General features: G+C 44.9%; 1 protein-coding gene across 1 annotated transcript in view; it reads left to right on the top strand.

Annotated features, from left to right (window-relative positions):
- ppat (phosphoribosyl pyrophosphate amidotransferase) overlaps positions 1-24,249 on the top strand; it is a 95,090-nt gene that overhangs the window by 52,250 nt on the left and 18,591 nt on the right. Inside the window, exons 5-6 of the mRNA XM_085970445.1 lie at positions 3,799-3,944; positions 13,608-13,686. Of these exons, the coding sequence (XP_085826571.1) occupies positions 3,799-3,944; positions 13,608-13,686 (225 nt within the window). The remainder of the gene's footprint in view (positions 1-3,798; positions 3,945-13,607; positions 13,687-24,249) is intronic.

The following is a 24,249-nucleotide window of genomic DNA, read 5'->3' as shown; positions in this document are numbered from 1 at the left end:
GGAACGTTACTTAAAGGGTTGATGGTGGATAGGCAATGGCAAACATTTAAAGATCGCATGAACTACAAAATTTGTTCATCCCTGTTTGGCATAAAAATAAAACAAAAAAGGTGACTCGACCATGGCTAACAAGGGAAATTAGGGATAGCATAAGATCCAAGGAGAGGACATATAATTTGGCCAGAAAAAGCAGCAAACTTGAGGATTGGGAGCAGTTTAGGATTCAGCAAAGGAGGACAAAGGGATTAATTAAGATGGGGAAAATAAATTTTGAGAGTAAGCTTGCCTAAAAACTGACTGTAAAAGCTTCTATAGATATGTGAAGAGAAAATTATTCGTGAAGTCAAGCGTAGGTCCCTTGCAGTCAGAATCAGGGGAATTTATAATGGGGAACAAAGACATGGCAGACCAATTAAATACATTCTTTGGTTCTGTCTTCACAAAGGAGAACACAAATAATCTCCCAGAGATGTCGGGGAACATTGGGTCCAATGAGAGGGAGGAATTGAATGAAATCAGTATTTGTAGGGAAATGGTGTCAGGGAAATTGACGGGATTGAAGGCCGATAAATCCCCAGGGCTTGATAATCTACATCCTAGGGTACTTAAGGAAGTGGCCCTAGAAATAGTAGATGCATTGCTGGTCATCTTCCAAAATTCTATAGACTCTGGCACAGTTCCCATGGATTGGAGGATAGCTAATGTAACCCCACTATTTAGAAAGGGTGGTAGAGAGAAAACGGGGAATTATAGACCGGTAAGCCTGACATCGGTAGTGGGGAAAATGCTAGAGTCCATTATAAAAGATGTAATAGCAGAGCACTTGGAAAACAGTGACAGGATCGGACAAAGTCAACATGGATTTACAAAAGGTAAATCATGCTTGACTAATCCACTGGAATGTTTTGAGGATGTAACTGGTAGAATAGATAAGGGAGAACCGGTGGATGTGGTGTATTTGGACTTTCAGAAGGCTTTCGATAAGGTCCTGCATAAGAGATTAGCGTGTAAAGTTAAAAGCACATGGGATTGGGGGTAAGCTACTGACTTGGATAGAAAACTGGTTGGCAGACAGGAAGCAAAGAGTTGGAATAAACGGGTCTTTTTCCGAGTGGCAGGCAGTGACTAGTGGGGTACCGCAGGGATCGGTGCTAGGACCCCAGCTATTCACAATATATATAAATGATCTAGACGAGGGAACTAGATGTAATATCTCCAAGTTTGCAGACGATACAAAGCTGGGTGGGCGTATGTGCTGTGAAGAGGATGCAGAGAAACTCCAGTACGATTTGGACAGGTTGGGTGATTGGGCAGATGCATGGCAAATGCAGTATAATGTGGATAAATGCGAGGCAAATGGTATGTTGGCCTTCATAGCGAGAGGATTTGAGTACAGGAGCAAGGATGTCTTGCTGCAGTTGTACAGGGCCTTGGTGAGAGCACACCTTGAGTATTGTGTGCAGTTTTGGTCGCCTTATCTGAGGATGGATGTTCTTGCCATGGAGAGAGTGCAGCGAAGATTCACCAGACTGATACCTGGGATGGCAGGAATGACGTATGAGGAGAGATTTGGTCGATTAGGCTTATATTCGCTTGAGTTTAGAAGAATGAGAGGGGATCCCATTGAAACTTATAAAATTCTAACAGGACTAGACAAACTAGATGCAGGAAGGATGTTCCCAATGGCGGGGGAGTCCAGAACCAGGGATCACAGTCTAAGGATAAGGGGTAACCCATTTAGGACTGAGATGAGGAGGAATTTCTTCACCCAGAGAGTGGTGAACCTGTGGAATTCTCTGCCACATAGGGTAGTTGAGGCGAGTTCATTAAATATATTCAAGGAGTTAGATATATTTCTTAAGGCTAAAGGGATCAAGGGATATGGGGAGAAGGCAGGGACAGGGTACTGAATTTGGATGATCAGCCATGGTCTCATTAAATGGCGGAGCAGGCTCGAGGGGCCGAATGGCCTACTCCTGCTCCTATCTTCTATGTTTCTATGTTTATCAGAGCTAATATCCTTCCTTACTATTGTGTTAAACTCCTCTTTAACCAGCAATGCTACCCCACCTCCTTTTCCTTTTTACCTGTCCTTCCTGAATATTGAATACCCCTGGATGTTGAATTCCCAGTCTTGGTCACCCTGGAGCCATGTCTCCGTAATCCCAATTATATCATATCCATTTACATCTATTTGCGCAGCTAATTCATCCACCTTATTACGAATGCTCCTCGCATTAAGACACAAAGCCTTCAGGCTTGATTTTTTAACACTCTTAGTCCTTTTAGAACTATTATTTACTGTGGCCCTGTTTGATTTACACCCTTCCACTTTTGCTTTTCTCCTTCCTGTCTTTTGTTTCTATCCTTGCTTCCCTTTCCTCTGTCTCCCTGCACAGGTTCCCAACCCCCTGCCATTTTGGTTTAAACCCTCCCCAACAGCACTAGCAAACACTCCCCCTAGGACATCGGTTCCGGTCTTGTCCAGGTACAAACCGTCCAGTTAGTACTGGTCCCACCTCCCCCAGTAAGGGTTCCAATGTCCCAGGAATTTGAATCCCTCCCCCTTGCACCATTCCTCTAGCCACGTATTCATCTGAAATATCCTTCTATTTCTACTCTGACTAGCACGTGGCACTGGTAGCAATTCTGAGATTACTACCTTTGAGATCCTATTTTTTAATTTACCTCCTAACTCCCTATATTCAGCTTTTAGGACCTCATACCGTTTTTTACCTATATCGTTGGTACCTATTTGCACCACGACAACTGGCTGTTCATCCTCCCCCTCCAGAATGCCCTGCAGCCGCCCCGAGACATCCTTGACCCTTGCACCAGGGGAGGCAACATACCATCCTGGAATTTCGTTTGTGGCTGCAGAAACGCCTATCTATTCCCCTTACAATAGAATCCCCTGTCACTATACCTCTCTGTCTCTTTTTCCCCCCTTCCTGTGCAGCAGGACCACCCATGGTGCCAGGAAGTTGGCTGCTGCTATCTCCCTCAACAATATCCAAAGTGATATATCTGTTTGAAAGGGGGATGGCCAAGGGGGACCTCTGCACTACCTGCCTGCGCCTACTACTCTGCCTGGTGGTCACCTATTCCCTTCCTGCCTGTGCAGCCTTTACCTGCGGTGTGACCAACTCCCTAAACATGCTATCCACGATGTCCTCAGCATCGTGAATGCTCCAGTATGTATCCATTCGCAGCTCCAGCACCGCAATGAGGTCTGTCATTAGCTGCAACTGGATACACTTCCCGCACGGATGGTCGTCAGGGACACAGGAGTGTCTCTGATTTCCCACATAGTGCAGGAGGAACATGCCACGGGGCCGAGCTGTGTTGCCATGACTTACCCTTTAATTAATTCAAATTAAATTAAATCAAATCAATACCACTAATTACACTACAATGAAATGATATACTCAAGGGCCCTTGTTTACTAGCACTTCCCACTACACAACAGAGACCCTAGAAACTATAAACCTGACAGCATTGTAAATCCCCAAATTGGAGTACACAGCTAGATGAAAAAAGTTCCAATGCATTGTCATTCGTATGTTATCCAGTTGAATTCATGCATGGATCCTCTTCTGCTCACATTGAAAAAATTTGGCAGGCACTTTGTCACAGAGTGCCCCATTAACAACACTAAATTGCAAGGAATTAGCAAACTGTCCAATAAAGCTAGTTATGTAATCTTCTAGCAAGGTGATGTTGGTAGTTATTGCTTTATGGTGTTTAATGATTTGTAAAGAGGAGACCTAAGTCACCAGTTTTGATCTTGATTTCTAGGATTAGAAATTTGATGACTGCAACGTCTACCTCTTATTCAATACTTCTTATGTACAAAGATGTAATCTATGCTGTCCGTGACCCTTATGGGAATCGTCCCCTATGTCTTGGCTGCCTTGTACCAGTTTCCAAATTGCACAGTTCAGGTAAGGAATAACCTAATTTTTAAAAACTTAAACGGAAATGAAAGACTAGGACACATTCTGTAGAAAATACTGCCCAGCAGTGTCAGATATTTTTCTTGTGATTTTTTTTTTAACCTGGTATAAACATTTAATACAGTATATATATATTTTTAGTATAATTGCAAAATACTGCGGATGCTGAAAATGCTGGAAATACTCAGCAGGCCAGGCAGCATCCGTGGAGAGAGAAACAGAGTTAACGTTTCAGGTCTGGGAAAGAAACTGTTTCTCTCTCCACGGATGCTGCCTGGCCTGCTGAGTATTTCCAGCATTTTCTGTTGTTTTTTATTATTTTTAGTAGTCAAGGCCCCATACTGTTTCTAATCTGTAAAAAAGATGTAGGCCTCAATTTTAAATGACCTCACCCCCCTCCCTATGGGCTGGAAATTGTTAAAATGGTGGAAATGATGATTCCCGCCGCGATATTAACAACGGCGAGTATCGGGGCCGACAGGTCTCCGGCTATGGAGAGGTGGGAGGCTCATAATTATATGTATGACCCCGATGTTATTTTAACTGCTGTAGCACAGGAAACGTGGAGGTTGGGTACATCGCTAGGTGGGATTAGATTGGCACTGTTCAGTGTGCTGGATGTAAAGGGTCTACGATGAGAATACAGCTGCAACAGTTGCCTTTCACTCCATTGCGGCTGTGACTTTAATTTAACGACTTCTTCCTAAAAAAGTTGGAATAGGTCAGTGGCCCTACCTGCTACATGAGGAAGTTGAACACCAAAAGAATATGCACAATATCCTGGCCACCATACACACCATGCTGGATGAGAGGCTGAGCAAGATGGGGAGATCATCTCTTGGATGAATACTTCCAGTTCAGAAGAGTAGCTCCATCTCTGGCATGGCTGATATGCTAGACCGACCATGTTCACCAGAGTACGAATGGTACCAACATGGCATCTGCAATGGAAATCTTGTGACCCCAGGACCAAACAACATGGAGGAATAGCCTAGATTACTCTGGTGGTATGTTTAATACGGGGTCCATCATCCAAGTAACTAATTGCTCAGGGCAGGACAGACTTGAAAGTAGAATATAGTCAGCTCTGAGGCAATACCTTTGATTCAATATATGAAGACTAATCACTGGCAACCTTGAACAGATGCTCACCAGCACTGACCTAAATAGGGGGTATCAGGCAAAGGATATTTGAATGCAAGCCAGAAGCTTGTCTTTCATATCAAAACAGTGCATGAGACCATATCAAAGGCCGCAAGTCCTGCATAATGACTGTCTGAAGCTCTCTTTCCTTTACTGCTACACTATCAAGGAATACTACTGATCCCTCAACCATGCCATGTGAATTAGCTGAAGTTCCCAAGTTGAATAAGCTAACTTCTGCCAGTATGGGAGCAAAAAAGGCACACCACAGGCACATGGAGACTTTCCACCAGTGATTTACAGTTAGTTAGATTTTAGCCCTGACTGAATGCAGCCTCCCTTGAAGATGTGTAGTGGTGCTTTTAATAGTGGCCAGGACTCTCACTGGAGATTGCATCATATGGGTGGGCGGGACATCGGCAGATGTGCCACTTAGCCGGGAATCCCAGAAGCCTTGTGTAAATGAGGCTTGGCCCTTAAAATCGGCCAGGCCTCCACGTTTCCTGAAGTTGTGGACTCGTTTTATTCTATTTTTGGATAGCAGCTAGAAAGCTTTGCTGCTGCTACTACAAGCCTGCCAAAGGGCGGGCCTGTGCCGGGGCGGGGGAATGTCAGGCCAATGGAAATTTCCTGAACCCAGAAAAACAGGTGAGTTTGGATCATGCCAGGCAGAGGACTGCCTGACTAACATCCTGAGGGTGGGGGGGGATCTGCTTCTACAAGTCTGTTGCCATCCTACTGATGCTTTCCAGTACTCTGGTCAGGGCACATCTGGAACACTGTATTTAGTTTTGTTTACCAATACACACTGGAAACATCCAAGCCCTGGAAATGATGCAGAGAATGGCTACATGGTTGATTCCTTGTGTCAGGGGACTGTGCTCTGAAGAAAGGTCAGAAGAACTCAGATTTTTTTAACCTTGAAAAGAGGTGAATCAGATGGAATCTTACAGAGATCTGTAAGATACTAGCCTAGAAATAACTATTAACAATATTAGCAGATGAATGCTTAATGCATTTATTTGGCATTCCTTTGTTCACAATTTTAGCCCAGCAGTTAGATGGGCTAATGCCAGCTTTAAAATGGCAGAGTAATGTTGAATATGTTAAGAGTTCATCTGTTAAAAGATTGCCATCATTTCTAGGCTACTAAGTGGAAGAAGAAAGGTTAATCTGGAACTCTATTTCAGTTTAAATTCTGACTGTAGGGCAAGATACAATTTGATGAAAGGCAAATTCAGGATAGATGTCAGGAAGTATTTCTTCATGCAAAAATCACCTGGGGTGATTTTCTGAATAGGGTAATGGAGACAAAAACTCCCAAATTATTCAAGAGCATTGGCTGCTGTGTTGGTGGACCATAGTTTTCTACGGAATGATGAAGCTGATGGTCAAGTTAGCTTTTCGTCTGTACTTGTCTTAGGGGAGTAAAATAATAAAAAGTTAAAACTTAAAAGCTTTTCTTCACTGTTTTCATTTTTTCATCAGATTGGATAAAATGTTGGAGCTTGTGCATGAGAATTCACTGTAATAGCTGGCTATAGAATGCATCTTAAGTGCTTTTCATCCAGTTTCTGTTTCACCTGCCTTCACTTCGCCACTGATGGCTGCAGAGGACTGATGGGAGGCAATCGTGAAACTCCATTTCCGTAAAAGGAGTGAGCATATGGAGGCTTATGGGACTTTAGTACCTGGTGATACCAGGTAAATTAGATATAATTGTGGGACCTGAGAAATCTGGGCAAATGTATCACCCAAGAGACCATTTGAGTTCAGTTTTTTGCTTCCATGGGGAGGAGTTGTTTATCAGTAAATGTAAAATAGAATACACCAGAAATTACTGTAGGCAGTATTAGCACATGAATGCTTAACATGTTCATATGATATTCCTTTCTTTGCTATTTTAACAGAGGCATTAACCATTTCAAATAGATTGGTTATTGCTACTAATATTGGCAACAGTAACTCTTAGGGACCCAAGCAATTTGAGTTCAATTTCTTCTGCCTCCATGGGGAGGAGTTATTCTTCAACTCCTCAGCAGTGAAAGGGCTGCAAGAAGAGAGAACTTGATACTGGCCAATACCAATCATTCTCTAGCAGGTCAGCTCCTCGCAGTGACTCCTCAATTCTGAACGATATAGAAGTATTATCTGCATACTGTAGGACTAAGTTCAGGTTAACAGTAGAGAAAGTCGCTAGCAAGTTTCCTCTTTACATCAATTATGTCATGGTATGATCCACATTATTTTCCTTCCTTGCACTGTATAAAAGGCTCCTCCCGCCCCCCCAGGTGGTGGTTAGTTTCTTTCTCAAAGATGGTGAAATTTTAACCCTAATGGTCTAAACAACAACTTGCATTTATATAGATCCCTTAGTGTAAAGAAAGGCACTTCACAACTCAGGAAAACAGATACCCAGTTGGGAAGATACATAGATACATAGAAGATAGGAGCAGGAGTAGGCCATTCGGCCCTTCGTGCCTGCTCCGCCATTCAATGAGATCATGGCTGATCCTTTAATTCAGTATCCCGTCCCCGCCTTCTCTCCGTAACCCTTAACCCCTTTTGCCCGTAGAAATATATCTAATTCCCTCTTAAATATATTTAATGAGCTGGCGTACACTGCCCTCTGTGGCAATGAGTTCCACAGGTTCACCACTCTCTGAGTGAAGAAATTCCCCCTCATCTCTGTCCTAAATGGTTTAGCCCTTATCCTTAAATTATGTCCTCTAGTTCTGTTCTCACCCGCCAAGGGAAACATTCCTTCTGCATCCAGTCTGTCTAGACCTGTCAGAATTTTATACACTTCTATGAGGTCCCCTCTCAATCTTCTAAACTCCAGTGTGTACATCCCTAAACTACATAGTCTCTCCTCATAGGTCATTCCCGCCATTCCTGGTATCAGCCTGGTGAATCGCCGCTGCACCCCCTCCATGGCAAGAACATCCTTCCTCAGATGAGGCGACCAAAACTGTACACAGTACTCAAGGTGTGGTCTCACCAGTGCCCTGTACAGCTGCAGCAAGGTATCCCTGTTCCTGTATTCTAACCCTTTTGCTATGAAGGCCAGCATACCGTTTGCCTTCTTGACCGCCTGTTGCACCTGCATGCTCGCCTTCAGTGACTGGTGTACAAGAACACCCAGGTCTCTCTGTACTTCCCCCTCTCCCAATCTATTGCCATTTAAATAATAATTTGCCCTCCCGTTCCTGCACCCAAGGTGGATAACTTCGCACTTGTCCACATTATAGTGCATCTGCCATTTATCCGCCCAATCGCCCAGTCTGTCCAAATCGCTCTGGAGCTTCCTGGTCTCTTCCTCTGAGCCCACCCCCCCTCCTAGTTTAGTGTCGTCTGCAAATTTGGAAATGCTGCATCCGACTCCCTGATCCAGGTCATTAATGTAAATTGTGAACAGCTGGGGGCCCAGGACAGATCCCTGTGGTACCCCACTTGTTACTGCCTGCCATTCAGAAAATGAGCCGTTTATTCCAACTCTCTGTTTTCTATCTGACAGCCAGTTCCCTATCCACGCCAATACTTTCCCCTTTATCCCATGAGCCTCAATTTTCCATGCTAATCTTTTATGTGGGACCTTATCGAAGGCCTTTTGGAAGTCCAGGTACACCACATCTACTGGCTCTCCCCCATCTATTCTACCAGTTACTCCCTCAAAAAATTCCAATAGATTAGTCAAGCACGATTTACCCTTTGTAAATCCATGTTGACTCTGTCCTATCCTGTCCCCATTTGCTAAGTGCTCCGCTATTTCATCCTTAATGATGGACTCCAGCATTTTGCCCACAACTGATGTAAGGCTTACAGGTCTGTAATTACCTGCTTTTTCCCTACCCCCCTTTTTGAATAGTGGGGTAACGTTAGCTACCCTCCAATCCATGGGCACTGTTCCCGAGTCTAATGAATTCTGAAAAATCATCCTTAGTGCATCCGCTATCTCTAGGGCCACCTCCTTCAGTACCCTAGGATGCATGTTATCAGGCCCTGGGGATTTGTCCACCTTCAATCCCTTTAGCTTCCTTAACACCATATCCTTAGAGATATTGATTTGCGTCAGTTCCTCCTTTGCCAATGTCCCTATTTTTCCCGATATCCCAGGGAGGTTTTTTGTGTCTTCCTTCGTAAAGACTGACCCAAAGTATGCATTTAGTTGATCTGCCATTTCCTTATTTCCCATTATATATTCCCCCGTATCTGACTGCAATGGACCAACTTTGGTTTTCACCAGTCTTTTCCTTTTGATATACTTATAAAAGCTTTTGGAGTTAGTTTTTATATTTTCCGCCAGCTTGTTTTCGTAAGCTATTTTGCCCCTCTTGATTATGCCCTTTGCCCTCCTTTGCTCTATCTTAAACTGTTCCCAATCTTCCGCTCTGGCGCTTTTTTTGGCTATTTTATACGCCCTATCTTTGGATTTTATGCTGTCTCTAATTTCCCCTGTTATCCACGGTTGAGTCACGTTTTTAGATTTCCTTTTATGCCAGATTGGTATAAACAATTTTTGCAATTTTGTCATTCTATCTTTAAATGTTTGCCATTGTTTATCTACCTCCAGTCCTCCCAGGAACGTTGTCCAATCAGACCTACTCAGTTCCCGTCTCATGGCATCATAATTCCCCTTGTTTAAATTCAGGACCTTAGTCTCTGAGTCAATTTCTTCGCTCTCCATTTCGAGTGAGAAATCGATCATGTTATGATCGCTCTGACCCAAGGGTCCCCGTACAACAAGATTACTGATTAGTCCCTTCTCATTGCACAGTACCCAGTCCAATATAGCCTGTTCCCGAGTTGGTTCCTCGACATATTGATCCAGATAACCATCCCTTAAACACTCAAGGAATTCCTCCTCCTCATTATTTTTACTGATTAGGCTAGTCCAATCTATATGTAAGTTAAAGTCACCTATGATGACAGCTGTGCTCTTATTGCAGAAGAGAGACGTTAGGAAGGGTGACAGAAAGCTTTATTGAGCAGATGGCTTTTCGGGGGTTTCAAAGTTTGAGAACGAGACAGAGGTTTAGGGAGAAAGTTTGAGAGAGTAGCAACAAGGGGATTGAAATATCTGCTACTAAAGAGGGTCAAAGTGGAAACATAGAAGATAGGAGCAGGAGTAGGCCATTCAATGAGATCATGGCTGATCATCCAAATTCAGTACCGTGTCCCTGCTTTCTCCCCATATCCCTTGATCCCTTTAGCCTTAAGAAATATATCCAACTCCTTGAATATATTTAATGAATTGGCCTCTACTGCCTTCTGTGGTAGAGAATTCCACAGGTTCACCACTCTCTGGGTGAAGAAATTCCTCCTCATTTCTGTCCTAAATGGCTTGCCCCTTATCCTTAGACTGTGACCCCTGGTTCTGGACTCCCCGACCATCGGGAACATCCTTCCTGCATCTAGTCTGTCCAGTCCTGTCAGAATTTTATAAGTTTCAATGAGATCCCCTCTCATTCTTCTAAACTCCAGCGAGTATAAGCTCAATCGACCGAATCTCTCCTCGTACGTCATTCCTGCCATCCCAGGTATCAGCCTGGTGAATCTTCGGTGAACTCCTTCCATGGCAAGAACATCCTTCCTCAGATAAGGCGACCAAAACTGCACACAATACTCAAGATGTGGTCTCACCAAGGCCCTGTACAACTGCAGCAAGACATCCTTGTTCCTGTACTCAAACCCTCTCACTACGAAGGCCAACATACCATTTGCCTTCTTAACCACCTGCTGCACCTGCATGCTTGCCTTCAGCGACTGGTGCACAAGGACACCCAGGTCTCGTTGCACTTCACTTTCTCCCAATCTATTGCCATTCAGATAATCTGCCTTCCTGTTTTTGCCACCAAAGTGGATAACCTCACATTTATCCACGTTATATTGCATCTGCCATGCTTCTGCCCAATCACCCAACCTGTCCAAATCATACTGGAGTTTCTCGGCATTCTCCTCACAGCACACACGCCCACCCAGCTTTGTGTCGTCTGCAAACTTGGAGATATTACATCTAGTTCCCTCGTCTAGATCATTAATATATATTGTGACTAGCTGGGGTCCAAGGACCGATCCCTGCGGTGCCCCACTAGTCACTGCCTGCCACTCGGAAAAAGACCCGTTTATTCCAACTCTTTGCTTTCTGTCAGCCAACCAGTTCTCTATCCAAGTCAATACCTTGCCCCCAATCCCATGTGCCTTAACTTTACACGCTAATCTCTTATGCGGGACCTTATCGAAAGCCTTTTGAAAGTCCAAATACACCACATCCACTGGTTCTCCCTTATCTATTTTACCAGTTACATCCTCAAAAAATTCCAGTAGATTAGTCAAGCACGATTTACCTTTTGTAAATCCATGTTGACTTTGTCCAATCCTGTCACTGTTTTCCAAGTGCTCTGCTATTACATCTTTTATAATGGACTCTAGCATTTTCCCCATTACCGATGTCAGGCTTACCGAGTACACAGAAGGCTGGAGTCAGGAATGAATCATGGAGGAGGGGCGGTTAGAGAGATAGATGGGGGCAAGACCATGGAGAGTTTTATGGATGAAGACAAAGATTTTAAATTTTGTGCATTGCAAAACTCTGATCCAGTGTAGGTCAGTGAGAACGGGTTATTGGGCAGGCAGGATTTAGTGCGGATATATGCAGCAGAGTTTTGGACAAATTGGAGTTTATGCAGGGTGGAGAATGGAAGAGCAGTAAGAAAAACATGAGAGTAATCAAGTTTGGATGTAACCAAGAGGTTCCAGCAGTGGAAGGGCTAAGGTAAGCACAGCTACAGAGGTGCAAATAAGTGCTCTTTGTAATCGATCAGATGTGGGTTTAAAGCTCAGCTCGGTTTCAAACAGGATATGAAGAAAGGTCTGGTTTAGCCTGAGTGAGTGGCCTGGGAGGGAGATAGAATCAGTGGCAGAGTTTGTAGTATGTGCAAGAGATGATGGCATCACTCTTCTTGGTGTTGAGCGGGAGGAAGTTTTGTCTCATCTAGGACTTAATATCAAACAAGTAGTCAGACAGCAGAGAGGGAATTGAGAGGTCGAGAGAAGTGGTGGAGATCTGGAGATGGGTATCATCAAGAGTAGAAAACTGACCCTGTGCCAAGGGGAGACAAGGACAGATCCTTGGGGAATCCTGGAGTTGATGGTACGAAGAGAGGGAAGAGAAGCTATGGCTGCATGTTGATTGGTAGAATTAGAAATATGCAAGGACATTCTTATGGAGCAGGATGACACGAATGGCATTGGTGGAAGATGAGGGGTAATGCACTACATTTGCCGTCACAAGGGATGTCATTCGTGACTTTCACTAGAGCTATTTTTCGCTGTGAAAAAGGATGAAGCCAGACTGGAGGGATGCAAATAGGGGCATTTCAGGAGAGGTGAGCACCGAGCTGGAAAGCGGACCTGTTCAATAACCTAAGAGAGGAAAGGGAAGTTGGAAATGGGGCAGTAGTTTGGGAGAAGTCAGGTATTTATTTGAGGAGGGGGTGATGATAGCCATTTCGAAGGGGAAAAGGACAATGTTGGCTCACTTTGGGGCCAGGAAGGGGAACATGTTTCTTCCTCATATTGCACAGGGAGCTGACACATTAACAAATTTTCCATTTTAAATGTGATCATAACTCTTGTAAGAACATAACATAAGAAGTAGGAGCAGGAGTAGGCCATACGGCCCCTCGGGCCTGCTCCGCCATTCTATAGGATCATGGCTGATCCGAACCTAGACTCACGTCCACTTCCCTGCCCGCTCCCCGTAACCCCTAATTCTCTTATCAGCTAGGAAACTGTCTATCTCCGTTTTAAATTTATTTAATGTTGCAGCTTCCACAGCTCTCTGAGGTAGCAAATTCCATAGATTCACTACCCTCTGAGTGAAGAAGTTTCTCCTCATCTCAGTTTTGAAAGGGCAGCCCCTTATTCTAAGATTATGCCCCCTAGTTCTAGTCTCACCCATCAGTGGAAACATCCTCCCCGCATCCACCTGATCAAGCCCCCTCACAATCTGATATGTTTCGATAAGATCGCCTCTCATTCTTCTGAATTCCAATGAGTAGAGGCCCAACCTACTCAACCTTTCCTCATAAGTCAACCCCCTCATCTCCGGAATCAACCAAGTGAACCTTCTCTGAACTGCCTCGAGAGCAAGTATATCTTTTCTTAAATATGGAAACCAAAACTGTATGCAGTATTCCAGGTGTGGCCTCACCAGTACCCTGTATAACTGAAGCAGGACTTCCCTGCTTTTATACTCCATCCCCCTTGCAATAAAAGCCAAGATTCCATTGGCCTTCCTGATTACCTGCATACTAACCTTCTGTGTTTCATGCACCAGGACCCCCAGATCCCTTTGTACTGTAGCACTAAATAAAGTAACAATACTTTCATTTCAGGTTAAATTCTAAATTGGAAATTAAGATTATTTAAGAAGTATAGTTTCTAATTATTGAAACTTGGTGCATTTTTATTTGGATGCTTTTGTGCTTTTTCTTTTGAATATAGGTGAACCAGATACTGAAACAGAAACTGAAGGATGGGTGGTTTCTTCTGAATCGTGCAGTTTCCAATCTATTGGAGCTAGGTGAGGCTGATGGTGACAGAGGGTTTTAACACAAATAACTGTTATGAATTAAAAAAAATAAAATGTTTTATTTCAGGTTGAAGCACATGTAGGCTGATGGCTAGCCTAACATGCATAACATCAAGGTTACAATGCATGGTACACACATTTCAGTATCATTTGAACAAAACCCCTGTATTTTCCCACCTCCGTGCATCCAAATAAAAATAACAAAATCTGATGAGTGCTATTAAGGGAAATAGGTCCTTATCCATTCTATCTAGGCCTCTCATAATTTTATACACCTCAATTAAGTCTCGCCTCAGCCTTCTTTGTTCCAAAGAAAACATCCCCAGCCTATCCAATCTTTCCTCATAGATAAAATTCTCCAGACCTGGCAACATCCTCGTAAATCTCCTCTGTACCCTCTCTAGTGCAATCAAATCTTGCCTGTAATGTGGTGACCAGAACTGTATGCAGTACTCTAGCTATGGCCTAACTAGTGTTTTATACAGTTCAAGCATAACCTCCCTGCTCTTACTTTCCTTTATTAGCCGAGGCATAGAATATATCACGTATGCCTTCTTAACCACCTTATCTACCTGTCCTGCTACCTTCAGGGATCTGTGGACATGCACTCCAAGGTCCCTCTGTTCCTCTACATTTCTCAATATCCAACCATTTATTGTGTATTCCCTTGCCTTGTTAGCCCTCCCCAAATGCATTACGTCACACTTCTCCGGATTGAATTCCATTTGCCACTTTTCTGCCCATCTGACCAGTCCATTGATATCTTCCTGCAGTCTACAGCTTTCTTCCTCACTATCAACCACATGCCAATTTTTGTATCCTCTGCAAACTTCTTAATCCTGCCCCCTACATTGAAGTCTACATCATTGATATATACCACAAAAAGCAAGCAACCTAGTACAGTACTGAGCCCTGTGGAACCCCACTGGAAACAGCCTTCCAGTAGAATAAACAGTAGAGATGCAGGTTTCAGTTCATAGGAGATGTGCTCTGCTTATGCAAAATATCATCAAGCTATTTAATTGAGAATAAAGATATTTGTTTGGGGCGGGGGGGGACCTCAAAATACTGCAAACACTACTTCATCCTGCGATAACCCAATATACTGTCTCCTGACACACAACTACATATATTTGTACTTCATTTTTTGACTGCACTCAGCCTCAGTATCATGTTCAGCCATGAGCTCAGCTTCACTGAGCTGCTGCAGGACATTCAGAAGCGGGAGGGTGAACAGCCAGAGGTCATGGTCTATATCGGTACCAACGACATAGGTAGAAAGAGGGACGAGGTCCTGCAAGCAGAATATAGGGAGCTAGGAAATAAATTAAAAAGCAGGACCTCAAAGGTAGTCATCTCAGGATTACTCCCAGTGCCACGTGCTAGCGAGAGCAGAAATAGGAGAATAGACCAGATGAATGCGTGGCTGGAGAGATGGTGTAGGAGGGAGGGATTTAAATTCCTGAGGCATTGGGACCGATTCTGGGGAAGGTGGGACCTGTACAAGCTGGACGGATTACACCTCGGCAGAACCGGGACCAATATCCTCGCAAGGGGGTTTGCTAGTGCTGTTGGGAAGGATTTAAACTAGTTTGTCAGGGGGCTGGAAACCTAAGTGTGGGCCCAGAACAGAAAGAAACAAAGCTGGAAGTGCAAGTTAGAAAAGTAGTCAGCAAAACTAGTAGGGAGCAGAAACAAAGGCCAACAGTAAAGAGGGTCAAAGTGCAGAAAAATATTAAACAGGCAAAGTTGAAGGCACTTTATCTAAATGCATGTAGCTTTCGCAACAAGGTGGATGAATTAATGGTTCTAGTAGAAGTAAATGGGTATGATGTAATTGCCATTACAGAGACATGGGGCTCAATTTTCCAAGCCCCGAGGAGGCGGGTTTGGAGGTGGGAGTGGTGGGAAAATTGCAGAATCGGGGGCAGGAATCCATCCCGCCCCCCAACCCACCTCCATGCCAATGTCCCAGGAGGCGGGTATCCGACCTGTGCTGGGAGCCGCCTCCCCGAGGCGGGGAAGGGGATTAGTGCCAATTAACTGCCAGTTAACAGGTAGTTAACAGGCAGTTTTTTGCCTAATCCCTATTTTTAACCCTGAAGTGTGGGCTGTCCGACGGCTCCGAACCACGCCAAGTTAGCGAGACGGACCGTCAGTTTGCAGGGGTCGAGATGTCCGTTGTGCAGGTGAGTGATGGGTGCATATGTGCAGAGGTAAGTGTGTGAGGTAACAGTAAAGTGTTTTAATAAGTTTTACTTACCTTTACTTTCTCCTGCAGGCTTCCTTCCTTCAGTTCTCGGGAGTCCCTCAGCTCACCGGCACAGAAAGCAGAATGGCCGCTGAACTGTCAAAAGCTGCAGCCTCTGCTTTCTGGTCTGGAGAGCTCTCTAACGGAGTCTGAGTAGAAAGACTCAAGTTAGAAGACAAATGCTGATTTTTCATCTGTCAAAAACTCTTGACAGATGAAATGTCAATCGCTGACGTCACCAGTAACCAGGTGTCCCTTAATTGGCCTGCTGAGCCCGCTGGGCGGGCTTAATAATTTCAATCAAGGGAAAATAGCGTGGGTTGGCCACAAGTCGATGGAGACGGGACTACAACCCAAAAAGTGGGAGTCCCGCCTCCAAAAGCTCCCCATTGACAAAATTGAGCCCATGGTTGCAGGGTAACCAAAGCTGGGAACTGAATGTTCCAGGGTACTCAACATTTAGGAAGGACAGACAAAAAGGAAAAGGAGGTGGCGTAGCGCTGTTAATAAGGGATGAGATTGGTACGGTAGAGATAAAAGATGTTGGTTCGGCAAATTGTGATGCAGAACTGGAATCAGTTTGGATGGAGCTAACAAACAGCAAAGGGCGGAAAACATTGGTGGGAGTTGTGTATAGGTCACCAAACAGTAGTGGTAATGTAGGGCACAGTATTAATCAAGAAATTAGAAGTGCATGTAACAAGGGAAATACGGTAATCATTGGGGACTTTAATCTACATATTGACCGGGCAAATCAAATTGCAGGAAACTTTGTGCTATCCGGAGGTGAGCTATCCGGCAATCTGGAGCCACCGGCAAAAATCAGCAGCCGTTTTTTATTCTTTTTGTTTGTTTTTTTTGCTTTGTTTGAACAGTCAAGCTGTGCAAGGTCTGTAGCTATAGCAACAGCTTCATATACAGAGCTTGCAGGCCACACCCAAGTGTTTAGAAGCTGTTGCTAAGCAACAGTGTTTGTTGTCAAATACGGAGATAAGAATCTCCGTATCTCTCAACATTAACTCTGGAGAGTACGGCAGTTTTGAGGCAACGGCAGCAGCTCGGTCCTGTGGGTGCCGGATAGCACAAAGTTTCCTGTACCACTAATGGTGTGGAGGCCGAATTCTTGGAATGCATGCAAGATGGTTTCCTGGGTCAGTATGTGGAGGAACCAACCAGGGAATAGGCTATTCTGGATCTGGTACTGTGTAATGAGAAAGGACTAGTCAATAATCTTGTGGTAAAGGGGCCTTTAGGGACAAGTGACCATAATATGATTGAATTTTACATTAAGTTTGAGAGTGATGTAGTCCAATCTGAAACTTAAGGTCTTCAATCTAAACAGAGGAAACTACAAGGGTATGAGGGACAAGTTGGCCATGGTAGATTGGGAGACTACACTAAAAGGTATGAAACTGGACATACAATGGCTAACATTCAAGGAAATAATGCATAATTTGCAACAAACATATATTCCTCTAGGGCATAAAAACCCAAAAGGAAAAGTGACCCAACCATGGCTAACAAAAGAAATTAAAGCTAGTATTAAGTCAAAGGAGGAAGCTTATAAAGTTGCCAGAAAAAGTGGTCAGCTTGAGGATTGGGATCTTTTTAGAAATCAGCAAAGGGGGACCAAGAAATTGATAAAGAAAGGGAAAATGGAATATGAGCTCAAACCAGTGAGAAATATAAAAAAAGGATTGTAAAAGCTTCTATAGGTATATGAAAAGGAAAAGACTGGCAAAGGTAAATGTAGGTCCTTTACAGTCAGAGATGGGAGAATTTATAATGGTGAATGAGGAAATGGCGAAGAAATTAAATAAATACTTTGTTTCTGTCTTCACGGAGGAAGACACAAAAAACCTCCCAGAAATACGAGAAAACCAAGGGTGTGGCAAGAATGAGGAACTTAAAGAAATGATTATTAATTAAAAAATAGTACTAGCAAAATTAATGGAACTAAAAGTCGATAAATCCCAAGGACCGGATGACCTACATCCTAGGATTTTGAAAGAGGTGGCCATTGGGATAGTGGACGCATTGGTTGTCGTCTTCCAAAATTCTATAGATTCTGGAACAGTTCCTGCAGATTGGAGGATAGCAAATGTAACCCCGCTATTTAAGAAAGGAGTGAGAGAGAAAACGGGGAACTACAGACCTGTTAGCCTCACATCAGTAGTTGGGAAAATGCTCGAATCTATTTATAAAGGATGCAATAACTGGGCACTTAGAAACTAATAGTAAGATTGGGCAGAGTCAGCATGGATTTATGAAAGGGAAATCCTGTTTAACAAACCTATTGGAGTTCTTTGAGGATGTAACTAGTGGAGTAGACAAAGGGGAACTGGTAGATGTGGTGTATTTGGATTTTCAGAAGGCCTTCGATACGGTCCCGCACAAGAGGTTGGTGAACAAAATTAGGGCACATGTAATTGGGGGTAATATACTAGCAGGGATTGAGAATTGGTTAACAGACAGAAAACAAAGAGTAGGGATAAACGGGTCTTTTTCAGGATGGCAGGCTGTGACTAGTGTGGTACCGCAAGGATCGGTGCTTGGGCCTCAGCTATTCACAATCTATATCAATGATTTGGATGAGGGGACTAAATGTAACATTTCCAAATTTGCTGATGATACAAAGCTAGGCGGCAGTGTCAGTTGTGAAGAGGCTTCAAGGGGATCTCGACAGGCTCAATGAGTAGGTGAAAACATGGCAGATGGATAATAATGTGGATAAATGTGAAGTTACCCACTTTGGTAGAAAAGACAGAAAGGCAAAGTATTTCCTAAATGGTGAAAGATTGGGTAATGCAGATGCTCAAAGAGACCTGGGTGTCCTTGTACATGAGTCACTGAAAGTGAATGTGCAGGTGCAGCAAGCCATTAGGAAGGCAAATGGTATGCTGGCCTTCATTAAAAGAGGATTTGAGTACAGGAGTAAAGAAGTCTTACTCCAATTATATAGAGCCTTGGTGAGAATACTGTGTACAATTTTGGTGGTCTTACCTAAGGAAGGATATACTTGCCATAGAGGGAGTGCAACGAAGGTTCACTAGATTGATTCCTGGGATGGCGGGACTGTTGTATGAGAAGAGATTGAGTAAACTAGGCCTGTATTCTCTTGAATTCAGAAGAATGAGAGGGGATCTCATTGAAGCATACAAAATTATTATAGGGCTTGATGGGGTGGATGCTGGGAGAATGCTTCTCTTGGCTGGGGAGTCTAGAAGCAGGGGCTACAGCCTCAGGATAAAGGGTAGGCCATTCAGGACTGAGATGAGAAGAAATTTCTTCAGAGGGTGGTGAATCTTTGGAATTCTCTACCCCAGAGGGCTGTGGAGGCTCAGTCATTGGGTATATTCAAAACAGAAGTCGATAGATTTCTGACTAGTAAAGGCATCAAGGGATATGGCGATAGGGCCGGTGAATGGAGTTGAGGCAGAAGATCAGCCATGATCTCATTGAATGGCGGAGCAGGTTCAGAGGGCCGAATGGCCTGCTCCTGCTCCTATTTCTTATGTTCTTATATCCCTTCCGTCACCAAGATGCAAGGGACTATGTTCTGTAAGCCCCTTGCTGATACATTTAACAGCTCACTGGTGTCTAGGACATTTCCCATAGAATGGGGAGTGGTTCATGTGGTGTCAATATTTAAAAACGGCAGTAAGTCAGAACCAGGAAATTACAGGTCCATTTGCTTGACTTTGGTTATAGGTAAATTGCTAGAAGAGATTTGACCTCCTTCAGAGAAGGGGTTATTAGAGAGTCTTAACATGGCTTTTGGAAAAGAAAGTCCTGCCTCACTAGCCTGGTTACATTTTTTAAGGAAGTAACTAGGTTGGTGCAAGTTGGTAGCCAAGTTGACCTTAATTTTCAAAAAGTATTTGACAAGGTGCCACACAGTACTTAATAAGATGGAGAAGCATCCGGGAAGGCGGCGAACACCTCGAGTCTCTTCGCCGGGAGCAAGCGGAAGCCAAGCGCAAACAGCAGAAGGAGCGCACATCAACCCAAGCACCCCACCGACCCGCCCCTTCAACCACCGTCTGCCCCACCTGTGACAGAGACTGTAGGTCCCGCATTGGACTCATCAGTCACCTGAGAACTCATTTTTAGTGTGGAAGCAAGTTCTCCTCGGTTCCGAGGGACTGCCTAAGAGAAGAAGAATAAGATGAAGTCCCATAAGATTATCAGGCAGATTTTGGGTTAGATAAAAAATTGGTTGCATTCATGTAGATAGATGGTTGTTATTAATAGCAGTAGTTCTGCTTGGGGACCAATTACTAATAGAGAACCCCCCAAAGGATCGGTGTTCAGGCCGTTTCGCTTCACCATTTTTATTAATGATCTCAATGAAGGTATCGTGAATACGGTCCGTAACTTTGCAAATGATACAAAAATATTTGTGGGTGTCAGGACCGTAAATGAGAAAAGTAGATGATGGGCAGATCTAGATGTGGTGGGGAATGTGCCTGTGTCTGGCAGATGCCATTTAATGTAGATAAATGTAGGCCAGAATTTTGCCGGCGCTGTCCGCTGTCAAAATAGCAAAGATTGACAGTGGGTAGGAAACGTGCTGTCCACCCACCTCCACGCGAGTTTCCCAGGTGTCGGGTATGTCAGCGGAGAACTGACCCGACATCAAGCGGCAGGGGATACAATTGAGATAGTTAAATGGCTTGTTAAGAGCCAATTTAATGCTATTTTGAGGCTTCCTTCCAATTTTACGTTCTCCCCCATGGATTACCCGCTGCTCGGGGAACACGCCAGCTAAACCTGCCGTGATTTGAGTCTGCTCTGATGTAATTGATAAGCTGGCAGCTGCAGAAGTGGTGTAAAGGATGCCATGTTGCAGATGGTCAGTTTCCGAGCGCAGAAAGTATTGGTTACTTCATTTGTAATACATATAGAGATTTCTTTAGCTTCTAAGTGTTTAGAGGCAACAGTATATCCAGAACTAGATAAGTTCATTCACTTTATTTCCAATTTCCACCCTTCCCTCACCTTCACATGGTCCATCTCCAACTCTTCCCTTCCTTGACTTCTCCGTCTCCATTTCTGGCGATCGGCTTTCGACAAACATCCACTACAAACCCACCGACTCCCACAGCTACCTGGACTACACTTCCTCCCACCTCACTTCCTGTAAGGACTTGTAATGAAATCTGTTTGTCTTGATCCTGTATTCGTTTTGCACTCATGTATATTACCCTCCCCCACTGTGTATAGTTTCACTTCCTCTTTCCCGACTAACCTGGGAGGTTCCAGGTCTTGGCTCTTGGCTCCGCCCCTGACTTCTCTTACATAAAGATCCCAGGATCTGTATGACTCATTCCTGTGAACCAGTCGGCGTGTTGAGATGTTAGCTCTGATCTTAGTGATCAAAAGCCAACTTGTTTAAGTCTATAACTTCTAGTTTTGTGGTTATTGAAGGCCCATCAATTTTAATCACTAAAGAATACTAGGATGGATCGACTCCTAAAACCAGAGCGTCTGGACTTGGATCCACATTCTGCTGAACCATCAAATCAATTTGGACACTGGCTCAAATGCTTCGAACTCTTTGCGGGGGCTTCATCCGCTAGCGAGGTAGATAAACTGAGTCTACTGACTACTTGCGTAAGTCATCGGATTTATTCGTTCATCCGGGACGCCACCTCTTACACGGATGCCATCACTATCCTGAAGGCCCAATACCAGAGGCCGGTAAACGAAGTGTACGCCAGACATTGCTGGCTACACGCAGGCAGCGACCAGAGGAATCAATGGACGATTTCTTACAGGGCCTAAAGGACCTGGTCCGGGACTGTAACTGCAAGGCCGTGATGGCCAACGCGTACTCTGACGAATTGGTCCGCGATTCCTTCATCACGGGCCTCAAATCGAATTATATCCGGCAGAGACTGCTGGAGAAGTAGGTCCTGGACTTAAAAAAGGCAGTGGCCACTGCGTGATCGCTGGACGTGGCCCAGAGAAACTCTGACTCTTATTCTTCCGGCCATGCGGCCCTCACCGCCTCGTGTGCGCCGAGGGGGCCGCCATCTTGGAATCAGCCATCTTCCCCATCCAGGTCTCAGACCAGCTCTACGCCGCCGGAGTCCCCACACAGAAGTTCACCCAGGAGTCCTACTACAGCGGCAATGTCTCGAGGCCCGAAATGCTACTTCTGCGGCCAGGCCAAGCACCCCAGACAACGATGCCCAGAGAAGGATGCTACATGCTTCAAATGTAAGAAAAAGGGGCATTTTAGCAAAGTCTGCAGGGGGAATCCGATTTCCAACTCCGTCACCGCCTCGTGCGTGCTGTGCGGGCTGCCATCTTGGGATCCGCCATCTTTTCCCGACTCAACGGCCGCCCAGGGCCCAACAGTGGCTTCGATCACGGTGGATCAATCCAGGCCACACCCGTTGACAAAATCCATGATGGACATACAGGTAAACGGGAATTTAACGAAATGTTTAATTGACTCTGGGAGTACCGAGAGTTTTATCCACCCTAGCCTGGTACGGCGGCACTCATTAACGGTAACCCCTACACGGAGCAGAATTGCTATGGCTGCTAAGCCCCACACTTCGGACATTTTGGGCTACTGTGTGGTAACACTGACTGTAAAAGGCACGGACTACAAGGATTTTAAACTCCTCGTGATGCCAGAACTCTGTGTTAATGTAATCTTGGGCCTGGACTTCCAGTGCCACCACGAAAGTGTCACGCTAGCATATGGCGGGTCCCAGCCGCCACTCACAGTCTGTAGCCTATCAACCTTAAAAATCAGCCCGCCCTCTTTATTCGCTAATCTCGCTCCGAACTGTAGGCCCATAGCGACCAAAAGTAGACGGTACAGTCTGGAAGACAGACACTTTATCAAGGCGGAAGTGGACAGACTCCTGCGGGAAGGCATTATTGAATGCAGTACCAGCCCGTGGCGTGCCCAAGTAGTCATAGTTAAAAATAGCGAAAAGAAACGGATGGTAATTGACTACAGCCAGACTGTTAATATTTATACCCAGCTGGACGCCTACCCTTTACCCCGCATATCAGAAATGGTCAACCAGATTGCGCAATACCGAGTCTTCTCAACTATCGACCTCAAATCCGCGTATCACCAGCTCCCCATTAGAACGGAGGACCGTCCATACACCGCCTTCGAGGCGAACGGGCGCCTCTACCATTTTCTCAGCGTGCCCTTCGGGGTAACAAATGGGGTCTCGGTCTTCCAACGTGAGATGGACCGCATGGTTGACGAGAATAAACTACAAGCCACCTACCCCTATCTGGACAATGTCACTATCTGCAGGCACAACCAGCAAGACCACGATCTAAATCTTGCGAGATTTTTAAAAACTGCCCTAAAGCTGAATCTAACCTACAACGAAGACAAATGTGTCTTCAACACAACCCGTCTCTGTATCCTCGGCTGTGTGGTGGAAGATGGGGTAATTGGACCGGACCCTGACCGATTACGCCCCCTAAAGGAACTGCCCCTGCCACACAATCCCAAAGCTTTAAAAAGGTGCCTGGGATTTTTTTCGTATTATGCCCAATGGGTGCCCAATTACTCTGATAAGGCCCGACCCCTCATTAAATCGATGTCCTTCCCACTATCAGCTGAAGCTCGGGAGGCTTTCACCAGTATCAAACAGGACATTGAAAGGGCTGCACTGTGTGCAGTGGACGAAAGCATTCCCTTTCAAGTCGAAAGCGATGCGTCAGACTTTGCCTTAGCTGCGACCCTCAATCAGGCTGGGAGACCTGTGGCCTTCTTCTCCCGAACCCTTCAGGGACCTGAAATCAGGCACTCTTCTGTCGAGAAGGAGGCACAGGCTATAGTGGAGGCAGTGCGGCACTGTAGACACTACCTAGCCGGCAAACGTTTCACCCTGCTCACCGACCAGTGGTCGGTGGCTTTCATGTTTAATAACAAACAAAAGGGGAAAATCAAGAATGACAAAATACTCAGGTGGAGGATCGAACTATCCACGTTCGACTATGATATTATGTACAGGCCGGGAGCCCTTAATGAACCCCCAGACGCCCTATCGCGGGGAATGTGTGCCAGCATTCATACGGACAAATTACAGGGTCTCCACAACGACCTCTGTCACCCAGGGGTCACCCGACTATACCATTTTATAAAGTCCCGCAATCTGCCCCACTCCATCGAGGAGGTCAGGGCAATGACCAGAGCCTGCCGCATCTGTGCGGAATGCAAGCCTCGTTTCTACAATCTTGACCGTGCACACCTTATCAAAGCCACACGGCCATTCGAGCACCTAAGTCTGGACTTCAAGGGACCCCTTCCCTCT

This window comes from Somniosus microcephalus, chromosome 2, assembly GCF_052327205.1.
Source record: "Somniosus microcephalus isolate GS21.2 chromosome 2, FLI_Smic_1.0, whole genome shotgun sequence".
NCBI classification, from domain to species: domain Eukaryota; kingdom Metazoa; phylum Chordata; class Chondrichthyes; order Squaliformes; family Somniosidae; genus Somniosus; species Somniosus microcephalus.
The sequence above is the reverse complement of the archived record's forward strand: the minus strand, read 5'-3'. Positions and strand labels throughout refer to the sequence as shown.